At 44.1% G+C, this 16,453-nt stretch overlaps 3 protein-coding genes across 4 annotated transcripts; 1 reads left to right on the top strand and 2 right to left on the bottom strand.

Annotated features, from left to right (window-relative positions):
- Positions 1-3,763: 3,763 nt before the first annotated feature.
- Positions 3,764-7,065, top strand: LOC115682684 (uncharacterized). 2 transcript variants are annotated; one of them, XM_056321558.1, is made up of 4 exons: positions 3,764-4,200; positions 4,441-5,414; positions 5,795-5,895; positions 6,653-7,065. In XM_056321558.1, exons 2-3 carry the CDS (start codon positions 4,635-4,637, stop codon positions 5,885-5,887), a joined length of 873 nt encoding a protein of 290 aa, XP_056177533.1. In that variant the 5' UTR covers positions 3,764-4,200; positions 4,441-4,634; the 3' UTR covers positions 5,888-5,895; positions 6,653-7,065. The 2 variants fall into 2 exon arrangements, with proteins under 2 accessions (XP_056177533.1, XP_056177534.1); XM_056321559.1 differs by having other exon boundaries at positions 3,764-4,284.
- A 784-nt stretch (positions 7,066-7,849) lies between these two features.
- On the bottom strand, positions 7,850-9,501 carry LOC115682683 (peroxisomal and mitochondrial division factor 2-like). The gene is made up of 2 exons (XM_030606977.2): positions 9,341-9,501; positions 7,850-9,099 (listed from the first exon to the last, which is right to left on the bottom strand). Exon 2 carries the CDS (start codon positions 9,090-9,092, stop codon positions 8,103-8,105), a length of 990 nt encoding a protein of 329 aa, XP_030462837.2. The 5' UTR covers positions 9,093-9,099; positions 9,341-9,501; the 3' UTR covers positions 7,850-8,102.
- A 3,145-nt stretch (positions 9,502-12,646) lies between these two features.
- On the bottom strand, positions 12,647-13,559 carry LOC115682673 (transcription factor PAR2-like). Its single transcript, XM_030606966.2, has one exon. It carries the CDS (start codon positions 13,202-13,204, stop codon positions 12,788-12,790), a length of 417 nt encoding a protein of 138 aa, XP_030462826.2. The 5' UTR covers positions 13,205-13,559; the 3' UTR covers positions 12,647-12,787.
- Positions 13,560-16,453: the final 2,894 nt, after the last annotated feature.

The raw sequence follows: 16,453 nt of genomic DNA, 5'->3' as shown, positions 1-16,453 counted from the left end.
ACACAAATAATCCATGAAATTTGGTATAATGTACAATGTGGTCCTTGAATTTTAGCCCAAAGTGTAATATCGTCCCTAAACTTTTAATTTATTTAGGGATCACATTGCACATTGGGCCAAAATATAATGACCATATGTGTCATTATCCCTTTTTTAGTTTAGTGTTGATATCACCAAAAAAATATAAATCGGTATACTCCTATCACATTTTTCCCAAATTCTTTTTCGTACGAAGAAATTTCCAAACTTGTAACCGTGATAAATCTACAAAAATCTTATGACAAAATTGAGGCAGAATCAGGGATTTTAGCATATTCCGCAACACAAAAATTGGTTTAGGCAAATGCGGTGCGGGTTTCCCAAATTGAAATTTTTTGTGACACAAAAAATAATTTGAGACAAATATAGTGCGGATGTACTTATTTATGATTTTTTGTAATGTAAAAAAATGTAGCAGGGCGTACCAGTATAGGGTTATTTGTAATTAGCAACTTTTTTTTAGTAAGCAGGTGAGAGGATACCGGACTAACTCCCCTCAAATTTTTTTCCTAAGAGTAACACCCGCGATAAAATATTCAATATCAATCCTAACTGCCCAGTCCATCGTATGAGCCCATCATCGCTAAATTACCAACCTGCCAAAAGCCAAGAAATCTCTTTGCATGAAATACCTTTTACCTCCCTCATTAGATAAACATTCACCCCTCATGACTATTGTGATGCCCTTTTCTTATAAATATAATAATCCTCATTGCGCTCGACTAATCTCTACGGACATATATAAATCATTTCATCCACGTGTCTCGTATAAAACTCTATCTAAAAAGTGATGTACTTCTTTCATGATTATTTTAAGCGGGAGAAATCGCGATTCTAACACGGTAGTCATTATATTCTGCGATCTCCCAACTCGAACAATATTCTTAGGCAATGTATTCATAGATGTTCATTAACAAGACAAGACTCGTTGGAGAATTAAGAAAAGCCAAGACTGGACTTGCAAAAGCGAATTCTTCTCCGAGTTCTATATTAAAGTTCGAGGTATAAATATCTAATCAATGGTAATATAAACACGATCAAAACAATCTTGGAGATCTCGAGATAATGTTCGATAAAGTGGTTTTCGTGAACCTTGGACGCCCATCTTTCTACTCAACAAATCGCCCCGGCGAATATTCAAACTTTACACTAGTTATACAATTGAGAAGCAAACTTTTCTCAGTCCGATCACTTGTAAGCTTCAACATCAATGGAGGTCTCGAGATGAAATGGATTATCATAACAAGTAGTCAAATGGTGCTTTCTCGCAAGCATTGGACACTACATCATATACGCATGCCGATTCCGTAAACCAATCTTTTATGATCCTAACATATCTCAAAGGGGTTGTACGCATGATCAAGTGAGCCGCAGAAAGCACTCACAACTCGCAGCAGAGCTTACTGACGCGGGTAAAAAAGGGATTTTTGCGAGTGTGCTGAAAGCTACAGCACATTGCATGTGAAATTCAGGACAGGACCATCACGAACCAGTGCCTCCCCTCCCTTTGCTTTTGCATCTGCTTCCAACATTAAAAGCCGTTCTGGGTGTTTTTTTTTACCCTTTGTCAACAAAAGTAGCAGAAATCTGTTGCTTCTTTTGACCCCTCCATCCCCCACCAAAACTACCGCAGAGACTAATCAGATCCCCTCGCCAGCTTTTGCCTGTGCACCCACCATTTGTGTTAATCAGACCAGATGCTCACCATTTTAACCTTTCGCTAACGGCCCAAGTTTGCTTTCTTTCCGTTCTTCTTTTCACCTGTGACCGGCTTGATTACAAGAACAGGGAAGAAGAGAGGGGGAAGAAAGTCAATTTGCACAGTGTGATCTGACCCAAATGAATGAGCGCCAGCAAGCAAGAAGGGCAATAATAGATTTGGCAGAGTTCATTTTGTTCGGATCTGTGGTCAGCTCATCCCGTTTCCTCGTTAAAAACATTTACTTTTGCATCTATTTATGACAGGTTCCATTTTCGAATTCACAGTTTCTTCCGCTTTGTCACTTCTTTTGTTGTCCTCGAGTCGTGTTCGGCTCTTTCTATGCGACTTCTTTCTATTTTCTGGTTCGTCATTTTTGGTGAATAATACATTATGGAAGGAAAATTTCTCCCTATCGACTATTGTCAATAGTAGGGAAAATTGTCCAAAATATCTTAAATCAATTGCACTTTTGCCAATTCAGTCCTAAGCCTTTTTTAATTTTGCCAATTGAATTTTAAACATTTTCACGTTTTGTCAATTGAGTCAATCCGGCCAATTTTGGCCGGAAATCGCTGACGTAGATGCTGACCGTCCTACATGGCACGGCCGGCGTAGGACGACTAACGCTAAAGTGAATAATTTTTATTAATTTTTTTTTCAAATTATTTATTTATTCTTTCTTTTCCTTGTTTCTCCTCCCTTTTTCTTCCTCTAGTCGGTCGCTGAGCCTGGGCGATGCCGACGACCGGCCAAAGGCAACCAACAGCAAGGGCGACCCTCGTCGAGATTTGGCGAGGGCGACCCTCATCATTTGTTTCCTTTGGCTGATCGCCAGCCATCACTCAAGCCCGACGACCAGCTAGAGAAAGAAGAAGGGACGAAAAAAAAAGAAAAATAACAAATTAATAACAAATTTGAAAAATTATTAAAATATTATTAAAATTTGTCCACGTCGGCGCCGGTCGTGCCACATAGGATGGCCGGCATCTACGTCAGCAATTTCGGATCAAAATTGACCGGATGGACTCAATTGGCAAAACGTGAAAAGATTTAGAACTCAATTGGCAAAATTAAAAATATTTAGGACTGAATTGGTAAAAGTGCAATAGATTTAAGACTTTGTGGATAATTCTCCCGTTCATAATGAACTATTTTCATTTTTCATGCAGTTATTATATATACCACGAGAAAAACAGCACATTGGAAATGATGAATAATAGAAACTTGTTTCTACAATTGTTGTTCATCGAAAAATGAGAAAGCGAGAGAACCAAGAAAACTAGCCTTTGTAATTTATATAAGTTCAAACGAAAAGAAACTGGCGACTCTATACATGGCAAGTGTCTTGGGCGGCACGTATCGTAGACACATCTTCACATTCGCCCGTCCAAGAGTGAAATTCACGGTCTAAACTTAGATCAGAAAATGTATCTGAAATCGCCTTGATCTTAAGAAACGGAATCCAATCTCTAATCTCTCACAAAAGTCTTTCACTTCTTTCTTGTTTTGTCTTTCGAACACGGCTCGAGGTGGTCTTCAACGGCCGACGATTCTCTTTTTTTTTTTTTTTCCTGAATACGATTCGGGAGCCTCGATGGCCTAATGTCGAATCAAACACCATGAATTCGAACCCTCTTCGTGAACCGGACCGGAAGTCGTTGACGGGTTTGATCTCAAGCCGAAAACCATTCGGCCGTGAAGACGAAGGCCGTCTCGCCCGGTTCCTCACCAGCGCCGGAGGCTGCGACTGCAGGCGACAGCGACCGTGGCCGCAGCTCAACGGTGGCGATCAGGGGGGGTCTATGCGTGGCTTCAAATCTCGAAACAAAACCGAGAAAGTCAAACGACATTTGTCGTCCATGCGAACGAGGTGATAGCTTGGAGTATATAAGGGCACAGGCCGGACGGACGACATAGATTCGCTGACTCTTTGGCCGCAAGCGACGACGGTCGGCCCTCCTCGGCCACTGTCACATACTTTCAAACTTGGGAGAGAAAGGGAAAGAAATGACAGAGGAAATCCAAACCCGAAGGCCGGACGAGTCGCTTAGACGAGAAGAAAAAGAAGGTGCGAACGTGAGATCAGCAAACACGAACGGGAAAACAGAGTGTCTCTTTGTCTGGTCGTTTCCGCTGCCGACCTCTTCTCCTCACAGGGTGTCGAAAAAGTAAGACCTTTCGAAGGGGTGTTTCCATCCCCATCTACCCTTCTTTTCTTCCCTTTTCGGCAACCCAAACGAAAGGACGCCGAGGCTTGCACAACCACCAGTCAATCGCTTCTCGTTTCTCCTGTTCTTTTCTACTTATCGATCCTTCCTTTTCCATCGAATCATGCCATCGAGCTGCTCCGGAAATTGGCGAATCGCATCGTAAACGGTTCCGAATTCTCGCCGGTCGTTTCTCCTCTGCTTGGGGACTTCCATCACACAAGCATCATCAAGATCAACCACCCTTCAAAGGTGCTGCCCTCTTGCTTTCTTTCTTTCCCCATCATCGCCTGCATCACCCTCCACTTCCTCTCTCTCCTCTTCTCTGCCTCCCCTGTAAACAATTTAATATCAATATCGTTCACATCATTCAATTCTTTCGTTATGGGCTTTTAATTATCAATTTTATCAATTTGCTGTATGGATCGAGTGTCGCCTTTGTGGTCTTCACGATCTCAAACTCACCCACTTGGTGATTGTTTAACGATGCAGGGGGATTTGTGATCTGAACTCGCTCGGGAAGACAGCGAGTGGTTTCGTTGGGTCGAGCCGGTTTTTTCTTAGATCTCAGGATCGATCCTCTGTCTTGGGTTGAAGCTGCCAGAAGCTCCTAGAAAGAGAGAGAGAGAGAGAGAGAGAGAGAGAGAGAGAGAGGGGGAGAGAGAGAAGCTTTGCGGTGTGCTCTGATGGAGGAGGCTTCTAACGGGAAAGTGGCGGAGCCGACCCTGAAGGAGGTTGCAGAAACAGGGGACGTGAGAAAGGAGGGAGCTTTCGAGGAAGATGGCGAGTACAACCACAAAGTCGAGGCCCGGTCAGTGATAGGAGCGCCGGTCGTGGATGGGAATTCGGGGGAAGCCACGGAGACCCGGCGCGAGAAGGAAGCGAAAGACTCGAGCTCCAGCAGCAGCTCCAGCAGCAGCAGTTCCGATGACGAAGAAGAAGAAGACGATAAGAAAGAGAAGAAGGAGGAAAAGATCGTTCCTTTGATGGAGGAGGAAGAGAGCGTTGCCCAAAGCGGCGCCGTTTCGGTCGAGCATGTCGTCGTCGCGGAGGAAGCACCAGCAGCGACTGAGGATTCCGAGAAGGTTGACGCTGCGGCCGCCGTGGGACAGGAGGAGGAAACGGAAGCGGAGATTCCCTCTGATGAGACTGCTAACGGAGTCGTGCTGCCGGCGGGAGCCGAGGAGACGGCGCAGGTAGCCGTGGACGAGAGCGACGTGGCGGTTCCTGTGGTGGCGGCGGCGGGGGCGGCGGCAGTGGAAGAGAGGGCGACGGAGGAGCCCGTGTTGTTGGCGGTGGAGGAAGAAGTGAAGGAGGGCGATTTGACGCCGGCCGCTGCCGACGTGGCGCCGAAGGAATCCTCGCCGGCACAGCTGCTGGCCGACGTTCCGGCCATCTCCGAAGGCGGTATCGCGGCCGAGCAGGGGGTCGACGACGGAGAGATCCCCGAAAGCACCGGAAGCCCGGTGAGTGCGCACTTTTGTTACCAAAGTGGTCTTTTGAGATTGAGTTCTTAGTCATTTTCAAATGAAGGAGATATCTATCTGTGCATGAAAAATCGAGTTACAATTTGTAAATTATACGGAAGATTATTATTCTTATTCGTTCGGCACTTTCTTATTTACAGTTTATCATATTATTCTTATTCCTGTCTACCTTCCATGTATAAGACCTTATTTTCGCCCGAAGAGTAGTGCTGAGAAGTATAAGTTGATGTGTACATTATACCAATTTGATCGTATGGTTGTCACTCGTTTAATGTTATGGAAGATCAACATGGTGATGATAGGACAATTTTTATGGCGTGAGCGCATGAGCATGATTAAATTTAATCAATTTTTTGCAGCCGATAATATCGGTGAGTCGACGCACCGCACCACCAACTTCTTGGAGGAGTTGCTGCGGATTGTTCGAGGTCTTGCGACGCTCTGATAGGTGACTCAAAAGGTAAGAAATTTTTCTAGGATTTATTCATTCCACACAAAAAGACTTGTGTACCACTCGCGACATTATTGTGGAACAGGACTTTCGAATATCGATTTGCAACCAACTTAACAGTGTCTAAATTGTGGCTTTTTACCTTTTGAATGCCTATCCCTCTGAAGTATGTCTCATATTCTTTAGGTTACCTAGTTATGATCTTTGGTTGAAAAGCTAAATTAAGCGTGGGAGAGCCATAAGAGATTTAAGAATTGTGTAAGTTTATTCCGCTTGATCAAGAATCGCGCTATTTAGTAATTAGTGTTCGGAAATTAATTCAATTGCAAAATCAATTTTGTGATTCTTGTTTCCTCCGCTTATATTTTATCAGGAAGATGACCATATTGGTGTATTCATTCATAAGTGGCTGCGAATCGTCATGTTATGGATTCGATTAGAGAAGTTATCAGGGACGATGAATTTTAATTATGTAAAGTGAAACTTATCTAATTCAATAACATTACGAAAAATAGAGTATACGCCCACTCTCGCAAAGAAAATCATACCCGAGCGGCCTCATCCACCATTGATTTGAAAATTATAGCTATTTGCTCTTTCAAATCAATGGTGCATTAGATTAATTCTGTAAAAGTTTTTCGATGCTAACGATATGTGCTAGAGTTACTCGTGATATTAGTAGCTACAAGAATGAACCGTCTCGTTATAGAGCATTAGAATCCTAGAATAACTAACCCGTCTTCCTTCTCTATCTTTTATGTTGCAGAATTGGAGAGAAGAAGATTGGAGTGCCAGTGATTTTTTTCTTTTTGACAATTTGGCGCCTTCGGGGTCGACCAAATGGATCGTGTGTTTATCTCGTCGCTTTCGCACGACCCCTCGGACGAGCCGAGGCGTGCTCTTTCATTTCTCGTTACAAAAAGATTCGGAGGGAATCCGATCGGCACAGATCTGCGACGGCTCGCGAGGATGTGCCATTTGATTAGTCCTAGAAAAGAGTTATTTTCTCAGCCAGGTCAAAGCTGCTAAAGATGTCGATGGTTTTCTTCTTTCTTGTTTGTTTTGAATGCTGTCGAGAGTTGTTGTATTGTCAGTGCGAATCAAAGAGCTTGCAAAACAGTGTATTGATATATTCGTGCATTCTTTTCCCTGCAAAATTAAGTGCTGTCCCTCCTCAGATTTCTGGTATCTGAATGTAATGGAAGAGTCTAGATGGTTTTAACACAAACGGGAAATGCAGCATCTGGTGAGTTCCCAATGAAGAACACGAACGAATTCGATGCGATTCCGCTACTCCGAGCTTCGGGAGCAGTCTTCGCAAAAGAACTGCTAATTGCAGACTCCCCAGCGATGGCGAAAGCCAATGGGAAATGCGCACCAGGCGCGATGCATCCTGCAGGTTCATCAACCAATGACAACAACCTGAATGAACTTACTACTGAATTTCTTGACGAGGAAGGCGTGTTTCTGCAAATGAAAAGGCCATGTCCTTAGAAGCATGAAACCTGGTGCCCAATGAGCTTATAATGGTGCTGATGGTTCTTAGTTATGTTCTGACAACTAACATGTGCGTGGAAGTGGAATCACTACTTTGTCTTACCAACTTAAGAAGATTGATCCCAAAGCAAGGTCCTTGCTGGGAAATGAGCTGACAATGGCTGTTATATCAGAAAAAAAATGAGGTTTCTAAGCCCTGCGTCAGGATATAACTTAGTTTCTTGGCCACTTTCCGAGGAATGATTACTCGAAGAGCTCGGACCCGGAGTCCTCTACATGCCGAAGCAGAGCATTGAACTAACATATCCAGAAATCACAGAAATAATGCCATTGAAACAGTCAGCCAGAGACGAAAGCAGTGGGGTATCAGAACCAAAAGGCTAGAAGAACTCACTAAATTCTCGATCCAAGTTCAAGGCAACAGCAATGAGCATGGAACATGAGCGATCACCGAAGTATACGGAAGTCAGGGGAAGCTTTACTTTACTCAATAGCTTGTAATAGCGATTCAGCTTCTGGACAGACCACATATGATATCAAACAAACAGCGACACCCCAATAAAACAGAATAGAGTTAATTCGTAGGCTAAAAAAACAAAGCCCGGAAAAAAACTGTAGCATCTAGCAAAATTGAAACATAGAGTAGTTTAAAATCTCTGAGGCTCTTTGTTTTTCTCTCTTCCGATTCCTCCCTGCTTGCTCGTTATTTCACTGAAATCCTAGCTTTGGCGCCTGCTGTAGCAAACATAGGCCACAGCAGCTGCCAAAACAATAGCTCCTGTGGACCCTGCTGCCACGACCGGCCATTGCAGCTTCGACCCTTTGTCTTCGATCGCGTCGTCGACGATCTCTCTCCTCCCATTGATGGTCTCAGCCGTCTTGTCTTTCAATCCGCCAATCGCCTTCTCTGCCTGTTCTAATTCCCTCTGCAATTCAACCAGTTTCGACTCCATCTCCTTTGCCTTCTCCTCAGATTTCTTCAATGCATCCGCCGCAGCAATCTTCTCATTCTTCGAGCTCTGCAGCTCGGACCCGTCCTTCACGATCCTCGCCTCCAAATCCCCAATCTTCTCCTTCAACCCACTAATCTCCCTCTCCTTCTCCTCAACCTTCTCTCTCAATTCCACCTCGGCCCTCACTTTCTCACTCCTCGCCTCGCTCTCCCTGACTCCCAATGCCCCGATCTTCCTCTCCAATTCCCTCACTTTAATATCGCTTTCCGCCCCACCATTCTTCAAACCCTCCAACTCTCTCTCCAACCCCTCGATTCTCCGGCCTTTCTCTTCCGCCGCGCTCCTCAACTCCGCCACCTCCTTGTTGGCCTCCTCCGCGTCGTTCATCGCCGAAATCAGGTCATGCTGCAACCTAGACACCTCAATCTCCAAATCGGCGGCCCTCGCCATGATGGACTCCATCGCCCTCTTCCCATCCTCGGCCAACTCGACTTCCCTCTCCAACTTCTCGAGCTTCGCCCTCATCACGCCCTCCCCGCTCCTCAGCTTCTCGATCTCCGCCGTCAGATCCCCAACCCTCTCCTTACTCTCATCATTCTCGCGCAACAGATTGAACTTCTCGAGCTCTAACAACTTCAGTTTCAGGGTCGGGTCATTTACCTCGGAATCGACCCCGCGCTGATCCGCAGGGGGGCGCGGATGATTCTCCACCACCTCCGGATCGCTCACGCCATTGACAATCGCCTCATCCGCCATGTTAATCCTGCGAAGAAGGCACACACACACGGTTCTCAGCAAACGAAATCAGGACGACCCAGAAAACGGGTGGGGGGGGAGGCGGCGGCGTCCAATCCGACAGAAGTCGCGAAAGCCGGCGATGCAAACGCGGGAATCGGCAACAAAGCCAAAGGAATCGATCGAAAGGCGAAGCCTTTAAGAGCCTTTAAAAAGCCTTTACGCCATGAAAGCATCGGAGCAGGCGACGGAACGCAGCCGGAACTTACCCACAGTGGGTCGCCGAGCGAGGAAGACGGACGAAAGATGCGAACTTTTCGCCCTACCCTTTGCGAGATATCTCTGCGTATGGAAAGCGAAGAAGAAGAAGAAGAAGAAGAGGAAGGGGACAAGAAACAACAGAGACGCACTACTACTGCTACGGGGCACCCACGACCACCTCTCTTTTTGGAGACGGAGATGGCAGAAAAAATGAGAGAAAGGGTTCCTGGGGACATGGGGGGAATGTTCCGCTGCGACGGGAGCAGGACGGTCGGGCTAGGGTTTACGAGGTCAACGGGGCCCACTCTCCTCCGCTCCCGTGATCTGTGCCGCTCGTTTTTGTGCTTTCGGCCTGCACCTTCCACGTGGCGAGATCGGACGGCCCGCTTCGATGGCGTGATCGTGCCGGGATGTGCGTGTGGGATGCGAGCGGTGGGAGTACTTTACGGCTATCTCGTTGATCTCGTAAGACCAGAAGAACATCAGCACCAGACCGAGTGAACCCGCACGTGAAATTGTTCACGTAAGCTCAATTTTTTCCGTGAAAAATATGGCTTCAAATAATTAATCAGTAAAATATATTTTCATAATTAATAATAATTTATGTCTAAATATTTTCATGGACAACAAGGATATTTCTTATTGTCCGTTCATTTTTGTAAATAATTGGAGCAATCATTTTTTAGAAGAATGTTTTTCAAGCCATTTATTTTTTTCGCGAGGTATCAGACGTCCTCAATTATAAAAACTTTGGTTTTATTAAGCAAATGATTGCATGCAAAGCTAAAGGCAAGTGCGGGCCATACGTGGATTTATGCATCGACGAGATCCGACGGTTGAATTTCAACTTCAATTACCATAAGCAACGAGATTTATTTCTAAAACACATGTCCCTATCATTGTCATTTCTAGTAATTATTTATTTGCGGGATTAACATCAGCACTAGATTACGAGGATATGTTTCCAAACATGGCGAAGCTTTGTCTAATCGCTTCAGGCAATAGTTTCGTTTGGTTACTAGATTGAAAGGGAAGGGAAAAGGTTTGTTTGAATTAAATTTTCCTGAGACACCGGAAGTTCTCTTCTTTAAAATTCAATGAGCTGGTGTCTCTTGTTTGACGTTGATAATCAGAATTGCAAAGGAAGTTACAAGATGAGGGCCAAAAAGTATAGAAGCAATTCATGGATGATAAAAACAATAGGGAAAATGACATCGTGAGTACCATAACTTTCGTACGGCGCTCGCTTCGCTGATAAATTTTTTTAATTGAAATCGATCGCTTCAATATTATCAATGATTCGTGTAACTCGAATATCCAGTGTGGCATTAATTTATTATATAATATCCGACGTGGCCTACCGATAAAGCTCACTAAAAAAAGTGAGTAAAATGATGCTGTTTTTCCTTATGTTTGCCCTAAATTTACTCACTAAAAAAAAGTAAGTAAATTAGCCATGTTCTTCCTACCCTAACCTCCAAATTGAGGAATTGGGGCAAAAAATTAGCTTATGAAATTCGGACATGCAAGCAATGCTCCTGCAAAGAAAAGGAGGATGAGGAAGAGAGGCTTGAGTACGGCTTGAGTGTCTATATATATATAGATGGAGAGGTTGAGCAGTTTGAGAGGTTGCGATAGTGCGTATCCATGCATATCCCTTCTAGGATTAGGATTTCGTTTTCAAATCAATTCGGAGGACCAAAAGAGCCAAATTTATCCCATGTTTTTGTCACGCCATGTTGAACCTCAATGTTCTTCTAAAAAAAGTCACTTGGGAATCAAAATTTAATTTAGTAATCCACCCAGTACATATCGCTGGAATAAGCATTTAAATGATCGATTTTTTACCCCGTGATAGTTGGTGATAAAAAAAAAAAAAAGGTTTTTGCATTATGATAAGCGCCGTACGAAAATTATGACGCATGTGGTGTCTTTTTTTCTTAAAAGGGGTTTAGCATGGCCTTCTAATCTATTTCGCTTAATCCAACTAAGATGGGCTACTCTTTCTCTGGGCCAAGCTAAGATGGGCTATTCCACATATTTGTCTTGTGGACAATAGCTCCTGTTTTTAGGGAAAAAGACATAAACAATTTCTGAACTTTGATCCAATGTGCAATTTGATCCATGAACTTTAAATTTGTTCAATGTAATCCCCGAACTTTAACCAAATATGCAATGTGGTCCCTGAATTTTTATTTTGTTCAATGCCATCCCTGAACTTTTGGTACATATTCAATTCAGTCACTGAACTATCTGAAAATGTTGAATGTAGTCCCTGAACTTGAATTAATGGAAATGACTACATTAAGCATTTTCATATAGTTCGGGGACTGAATTGAACATGTACCAAAAGTTCAGGAATGACATTGAACAAAATAAAAGTTTAGGAACTACATTGAACATTAACCTAAAGTTCACGAACTACGTTGAACAAATTAAAAATTTAGAGACTAAATTGTTCATTGGATCAAAGTTCATGGACTGTTTGTGTCATTTTCCCTCTTTTTTATCATGATCCAAGAAATGAAATTCCTCCGGAATGGGCTGAAAAAGAAAATTCATTTTCCTTTGTTTGAGCTCATTGTTCAACGAGCTTACCTGGGTAATCCAACTGTTCAGGTGAAAAATTATGGTGCCTTTTGGAAATGGTTTGCCAGTTGCCATTAACATGATGCAAGTAAAGATAAAACCAAAAAAAAAAAATGCAAATTTCATCCATAGGGACGATGGTGACTGGAGAAACAAGTCACAAGATATGTCTATCAGCTGAAACTTTACGATCCATCCCCCAAAAGTTCTGCAGATAGCACATGCAAGAAAAGATGTGCTACTGCTACCTAGAGTTAAATTAGAAAAAAAGAGAGAGGAAACGATCATGCTTTTATCTCATGAAAGACCAAACATGTTATCGACGTATCAAATCCAAAGAATGCCAAAATGACTGTGTCACTGTCATCGCATCTGTTCCGCTGGATAACAATCACCATCTATGGTCATGGCATTCAAGGCCCTACTCGCTACGAAGCTCACTTGGGGGAAAAAACAAAGGCCCCTTCACTTTTTCTTTTCTTTTATGCCATCTGAACTATCTCTTTCCATCCTCAGAGCAAAAATGATGCTTACAACATTAGCAGATTTGGAAAAAAAATAATTAAAAAATAAACCCAGTTTCTCTTTCAATTTGTTCAAAGCACCATCTGACCTCTCTCTCTCTCTCTCTCTCTCTCTCCTCCTATTCATTCCAATACCAAGCCAAGAACCAAGCGATCGAAAAGGCAACAGTAGGGCCAGTAAGCAAAATGAGGAAAAAAACAGAGAGAGAAATCTATCTTTCTTCAATATTGCAAAGAACAAAATAAATTCACAACAAGGGAGAATAAAGTCTGACTAGAAATAATTCGTCCTCCATTTTTTTTTCTTGCTTTTTTCTTTTTCCCAATCTTCCATCGTCACCATCATCCTCCAAGCTTCCTCTTCTCCTTCTCTAGGCCTTCAAAGAAGTTGGCGAGTGCTCTCATGGCTTTGACCTGGCCCTGCAAGGCCAAGATGTACACGGCAGTCTCTTCAAACAGCTTGTCCACCCCTAAGTCCACCCCACCGGGCACAATCCTCTGCAACGCCTCCATCTTCCTCTCCACTTCGGCCTTATTGTCGTCGTCCTCGAGCCCGCCATCGTTCCCATTCGCAACCACCGCAGTCTTCTTCCGCTTCTGCTGCAACTTCTTCAAGTCCCTCCGCTTTCTCGACTTGGCCCTCGCGAGGGACCCCAGCTTCTTGCATTGCTTGCCGCAGCTTAAAGATCGGTTTTTCGGAGCACCCATCTCGGGCTCTCGATCTGAGGACGTGGCCGTGCTGTGTTGAGTCATCTCCATGGATAAAGAAAGAATGGAGAGACAGAGGGCGAGGGAGAGGGAGAGGAGAAAAGAGGGGTTGGACTTTGAGATAGAGGGTTGAGAATGCGAGTTGCGAATGTGTGAATGAAGTAGAGAGAGGGGGGGTGGTTAAATTATTGTTGAGTTCCAGAAATGTCAAATGCCAACGAAGCTTGGCCCACCTAGTTGTTTTTTTGGAGGGGAGGAGGGACTTCACTAAAGTCTGTTCTCCCCTTTTTTTGGTTTGGATTGGAGTGGAGGTGTAATGCTGCTCTCCAATTAAAGTGCCTGGACATGGTGATCCTATTGCTGCTCCCATGTGCCCTTTCTTTATTTTTTTTCTCTCCCTCCTTCTCCCCCTTCCCCCGACTTTTAAACAAGAGAAAACCATCTCAAAAAGTACAAGACTCGTAACCTATGATATCTCGGCCATGATGCATAAACTATGATTGATTTAATCCTATCTCAATCAACTTTTTCTCACGCCACGGATGCTGGAAGCTAGCGCGAAGTCGCCTTTCCACCGGCGGTTCCCCTTTTATTTTATCCTGCGCATGATGACTATTCATGTGACAGCGCATTGAATATCCAACAACATCTCACATGTTTCGAAGGCTCCAACACATGAAAGACTAAAGCATAGCTACAGGGGAAGAGAGAGAGAGGGAGAGAGCGAGAGTAGCTCCAGCCAGCAGCAGCCCATGAAATATTTTCAGGGCATGTGACCACTAGCTCGTGTCCTGAGATCTGTCACTGTCCCTAGTAGTGATCAAAGAAGAGCCTCACAGCTCGAGGACTCCACCGCAATTCCACGCTGCGAGACGAAACGTCGTCTCGGCGAGCACGTGCTCGCCTCTGCATGCATGTGCGCGAGCGAGATGAGGGGGGCTCGTGGCGCTGCTGCTCCTGCATCGCCGCACGATGCAAAGCGGTGCCTCGTTCGAGCAGTCCCGTCGTCTTTTTCCTTGTCTCGGGTGATGGGGGCGCGGCTTTGTCGGGGATCAGCACCGGCGGAGCGTTCTCGATGCGTTCGATGGCGGGTGCGTGGGGTTCTTGGAAGGAGGAGCGGTGCGGTGGTGCGGGGATGGGCCCCAGCGAGCGACGCATCGCGCTAAGCGGGGCGAGGGGAAAGCGCACATGCGATCACATGATCTTCTCGAACCTAACAACGCTACGTTACAGCACAGGTGGGCCCCCACCCCCTGTCCCCCCTGGCCTCGCTGCCACGTGGCGCGTCCCTTTCTTTTTTGGGGTGGGGGGTGAGGCCCACCTAGAGCCCCTCAACACAAGGCTTCTTCTTTTTTTTTTTTTTTATAAATTTCTTTTGCCCTCGTTCGTGTTTAAATTAATAGGGGGGGTCTTGGCGCAACTTGATCTCACTTGCAAAAGTGTAATGATTAGATGTCATGAATGGTGACTAGGTTCATGTTTGGATGTTAAAATGTGAGAAAAGCTCGATTAGTTTCTAAGTTGGGCAAGTCGCAAAGCTGGATCACATAACACGTACAGTAAAAAAAAAGAGAAACGTATTTTATGAAACGCTTTATCACCCACGATAATCCTATAAATTATATGTGGTAAAGTTGAGATGTTTTGCCCTGATAAATAAAAATATAATGGAAAAAAGAGAGGCAATGTGATACGATTTCATCGAACTCTACTGGCTCAGGCGGCGGCAAGCACCGGTATACGAAGCCTAGTCCGTCCACATTCTATTCAAGAAAGCTAAATACGGTAAATTAACTTTATCCGAGAGGTTGAAAATAAGTAAAGCATAATAATTTTTTCCATCCTTACCTCCGAAAGTATTCGTATCGACATTTGTTAGTAAGAAAGATGCGATGATGATTGCCCTAAGCATACTTATTAAGTGTAACGATAGATCTTTATTTTTCGATTTGGTCTTACACCAAGTGTCTCAAGTACATGCACTCTTGGTAAATTTCATGATCAATGCACAAAATACCACCAAATGGATGATCCGCTCCTGCAAGAGTACGAGGTCGGGCCAATTCAAGACCCGCCATTTCCCACGGCGGTGGTGGGTGGCGGCGGAGGCGGCGGTGGCGGCAGTGTTTCCGAGGAGGAAACCAGTTGGCGAGCTGGCCCGACCGGGGATGGATCGTGGGGGGTTAGAGATAGAGAGAGAGATTGGTGTTGTTGGGCATATGGGGCTCCATGTGATCAGAGCCACCCGATTCCCTGTTCCTCCGGCACACTACACCCCGACCTCGTCCTCATTCTCGGACAACTTTCTTGGATCCAGATTCAATTTCCCCCCATTTTCTTTTCATTTATTTTTCCAATTGTCCTTTTCCAATTTTTTTTTTTTCATTTTGCTTCAACATTTGCTGGATTTTCCCCACTTGAATTCCCTGAGTCCCTGGCTTTCCGTACTCAATTCAGGTACATTACTTCCCCCACCGCCTCCCACGATTAGAAAAATGATTAATACCACGAAAATTTCTGATATATCTATGATAATTTTATCTCAAATTAATTTTTTGATCATCAAAAACTCCAAACTGATACACTTATGACAAACTTACCCTTAATTTGTTTCCGTTAAATTTTACTGTCAAATTGTTTTGTTAAATGACACGCGACAGTTAACTGATGTACCAGTTTTTATGTTTTACCCTCCATTTGTCGTAGGTGTATCGGTTTGTGATTTTTTATGGTATTAATTCAATTTAACGAAAACTAACGGAAGGTAAATTTATCACAATATTAGTTTGGGATTTTAGTGGTCAAAATATTAGTTTGGGGTAAATTTGTCATGGATATACCAGTTTGGAGTTTTTTTTGGCCAAAATAATAATTTTTAGTAAAATTATCATAAGTGTACCGATTTGAGATTTTTCGTGGCATTAACCTTTAGAAAAATTGAGTTACAAGATTTTGTCCATGGCATTCATAGTATACTCTTGTTTATCTGTCTAAAGCATCGTTCACGTGAAGCTCTTGATTGAAAAATTCAATCCTAATCTTATCCCTAAATTACAGAAGGACCCACTTGCCACTTGGCACTATAACTCTCTCTAGGCTTAGCCCTCTTTGGATCTGAGATCTGTGGAATAGTGGAGGGGGTGGTATCTTTTATCCGCTCCGATTTTGGCTAGCTCGGCTTTATGACGCGCCGATCGGAGCCGTGCGCCGAGCTTATCTGATAGGGCATCAATGGATGTGAAAGGGGCGATGTCGAATCAAAAGACATGCTCAACACCCAATAAAACATGAAATCGGTTC

The sequence above is a fragment of the Syzygium oleosum genome, unplaced genomic scaffold (assembly GCF_021117445.2).
Source record: "Syzygium oleosum isolate NSW1041296 unplaced genomic scaffold, Sole_v2.1 Sole_v2.23, whole genome shotgun sequence".
Taxonomy (NCBI): domain Eukaryota; kingdom Viridiplantae; phylum Streptophyta; class Magnoliopsida; order Myrtales; family Myrtaceae; genus Syzygium; species Syzygium oleosum.
This window is presented reverse-complemented; position numbering and strand designations above follow the sequence as displayed.